This window comes from Alexandromys fortis, unplaced genomic scaffold (genome assembly GCF_014885135.2).
Source record: "Alexandromys fortis isolate MF-2015 unplaced genomic scaffold, M_Fortis_MF-2015_v1.1 scaffold_206, whole genome shotgun sequence".
NCBI classification, from domain to species: domain Eukaryota; kingdom Metazoa; phylum Chordata; class Mammalia; order Rodentia; family Cricetidae; genus Alexandromys; species Alexandromys fortis.
Genome location: NW_026068097.1, coordinates 1,074,223 through 1,077,025, shown reverse-complemented (window position 1 = coordinate 1,077,025; position 2,803 = coordinate 1,074,223). Strand labels below are relative to the sequence as shown.

Genomic DNA, 2,803 nt, shown 5'->3' with positions numbered 1-2,803 from the left:
TATAATTATGCGGACATGTATGACCGGAGGGACTCATATGAGTATGTGAAATTTGTCTTGTACTTGAAAGAGTCTTATGATGGTAAGCAACTCAACTCATGATCTTTAAATGATGTTCAGGAGTGATACATTCCTGACTGCTAGGATACATGTTCTTGTATTATTGGTATTTACAAAATCTCTGATACCCCTACACTCACACGATTTCTGGCTACGCCTATTAGATATTTAAAAAAAATAATAGGGAAATTTATAAGGTGGGCCCACATAGAAACATGGTGGGTTACATTGGTAAAGGATGGCTGTCGCCCTTTATAAAAACAAAATAAAATTTAAAATTTTATCAGAAAAGTTTAATGCAGAGCCAAGTTTAAATGAATACCTAAATTTACAAATAAATTTTGTAGTTTGTAAATCATGCCACAGATTGGATTAACCAGGGTCTAGAATTCAAACATTCTACCAAGGACAAATATATAAAATATAGACACTAAAGTTCTATACACTAACCCAGGAAAAGAAGTTTGTCCTCTCTCTAAAATTTTAATAGATAAAAATTATGATATTTCTACATTTATCTCATGTGTAGTATGGGGCCTGGTTTGTAATTTTTGAGGTTTAAGGAAGTTCAATCTGAGAAATCAATATACCTAACTAAAATAACTGCTTCTAGAGCCATAAAACATCTGAGGTAATCAGAGGTAAGATATACTTTGTGCTTCAGGTACTCAAATGCTTGTTAAATTATTTCTCATGTTAGAGGAAATATCATTTCAAATCACTTGGACAGATGTATGTGCATTTACACACACACACACACACTTCTTTTAGAGACTGCCACAACAATTCATAGGGCAACAGCCAAAGATTGATATCAGTAAAAATTCACATTTGATTTTCAGTTGACTGCCTCATATTTTGGTGGTGACCATCTGGGGAACTGGGCTGGAAGGGAAGGAAGACAAAGAGAATCCCAAGGCTCAGAATCTTGAAAAATGCCTATGGGATGGTAAACAGCATTGTGATATGTCAGTTGTCAGCCTCCTTGCTTATTTAGTATATCTTTTAATTCCCACTGTGTCTATCTCCCTTAGAGTCATTTTTAATTTTTGGAAACTATGGCCGTCGTAGCAGAAACATTTGGTCATCAACTCCAAGGCTGTTAAGGGAGCAACAGTATTATCTCGTGGGAACCATTTCAGTTCTTTGCACAAGAGCTGAATCAGTGAGTATGCTGTATGTTTCTTCCACTTTGAAGGGCACATCATTTTCACTTTCAGTCTTTGGACATCAGTGCACAAACACCCGGTATTCACTAGAGAAAAAAAATTAGTTCTATTTTTCTGTTAGGAAGTGAATTTCCATGTAAATTGATAGGTAGTTGATTGTCACTACCTATCAAAGGAAAAGCTAGTTTTTAGAATCCAAATGATTGATTAAAATTCCTTTAGTTTATTCTTTCAATAACATGGAATACTTCTAATGTCACAGATATTGTGGTAAGTGCCAGGGAAATACATAGGGGCAGGCAATAAAGAAAGCATTGATGACAAATGTCAGAGGGGTGAGAGTTGATAGTGTCTCTTTCTGGAGATATGTTTTTAGAGTATAGGATCCCAAGAACGATAACAAAGGCAATCTGGGCAGAGAGTGCCTTGACCGCATTTTGGGGAGTTTGAAGGAACAAATTGCTTATATGACTCAAATAAGAGGTTAGGGGATAGTGGAGGCAGGCAGTACTTTGCTATATTAGTAACGCATATGGGATTTATACTATAAGTACACTGGCTTTCATTTTAGTAATGGACCAATAAATTTAAAATCCTGTTTAGGAAGTATATTCTATAAAATTGTTTAATACTTGGAAAAAAGGGTATTAATATAGATGAACTGCCAGGCTATCATGTGACTGGGTGCGGGATAACCAGATGAGGTTTGGCCACATGAGGTCCTATGCTACAGGTTAGAAGACTGGTAAAAAACTCTATTTTCTCTAGTATATGCAGAGGCCCTATGCATGATCCCTGGTTTGGTTGAGGACAAGCTAACTTGTTTCCAGGTTCTGACTATTATGAATAAAGTTGCTATGAACATAGTCAAGCAAATGTCTTTCTGATAGGATGGAGTTGTAGAGAGTAAACACAAAATACTTGATCGTTATATTAACAGATGAATCAAAGATGCCAAATATGTGTTTATGTCCATATTTTGGGGTGAATAATATTTTGCCTATTGTAAAAATTTCATTACTTGTACTTTAAAATTTTATTTGTTTGTGCATGTTCTTGTGTCCATATATGTGATGGTTAACAAATGCCATGGTGTTGGAGAGGGGAGGACCTTGGACTTCCCACAGGGCAGGGAACCCTGACTGCTTTTTGGACTGGAGAGGGTGTGGGAAGGGGAGTGGGGGGAGGGGGAGGGAAAGGGGAGGAGGTGGAAATTTTTAATAAAAAGAAAAAATAAATTAAAAAAAATTAAAAAAGTACACTGGCAAGCAGAGGAGTACTATGATCTGGACTGAAATAACCAGGCTGCTTTATAGGTGGATAACAAAACATAAGAAACACTAATGGAGCTACTGAGATATGAATGGCAGGTCTGGACTGATTGTTGTCACAGGGATGTAAATTCCAGCATTTGCAATGAATGGAGGTACTATCAGCAGATACAGGCAGGACTAGAACACTGTAGACTGGGCAGTATTAGCTCCAGAGGAGGAGCTCTATTTGGCCTGTGGGCCATGTTCCTATTGTGATGGCACAGTAGATCATTCCTACATTCAACTGTGGAATAAACCACT

General features: G+C 37.0%; 1 protein-coding gene across 3 annotated transcripts in view; it reads left to right on the top strand.

The window, feature by feature from the left end:
- Positions 1 to 6: 6 nt before the first annotated feature.
- The window catches only part of LOC126489373 (uncharacterized), a 19,598-nt gene continuing 16,801 nt past the window's right edge, over positions 7 to 2,803 (top strand). For all 3 annotated transcript variants that reach the window (XM_050123604.1, XM_050123605.1, XM_050123603.1), the window contains exons 1-2: positions 7 to 82; positions 1,095 to 1,225. In XM_050123604.1, the coding sequence (XP_049979561.1) occupies positions 16 to 82; positions 1,095 to 1,225 (198 nt within the window). In that variant the 5' untranslated portion in view covers positions 7 to 15. The remainder of the gene's footprint in view (positions 83 to 1,094; positions 1,226 to 2,803) is intronic.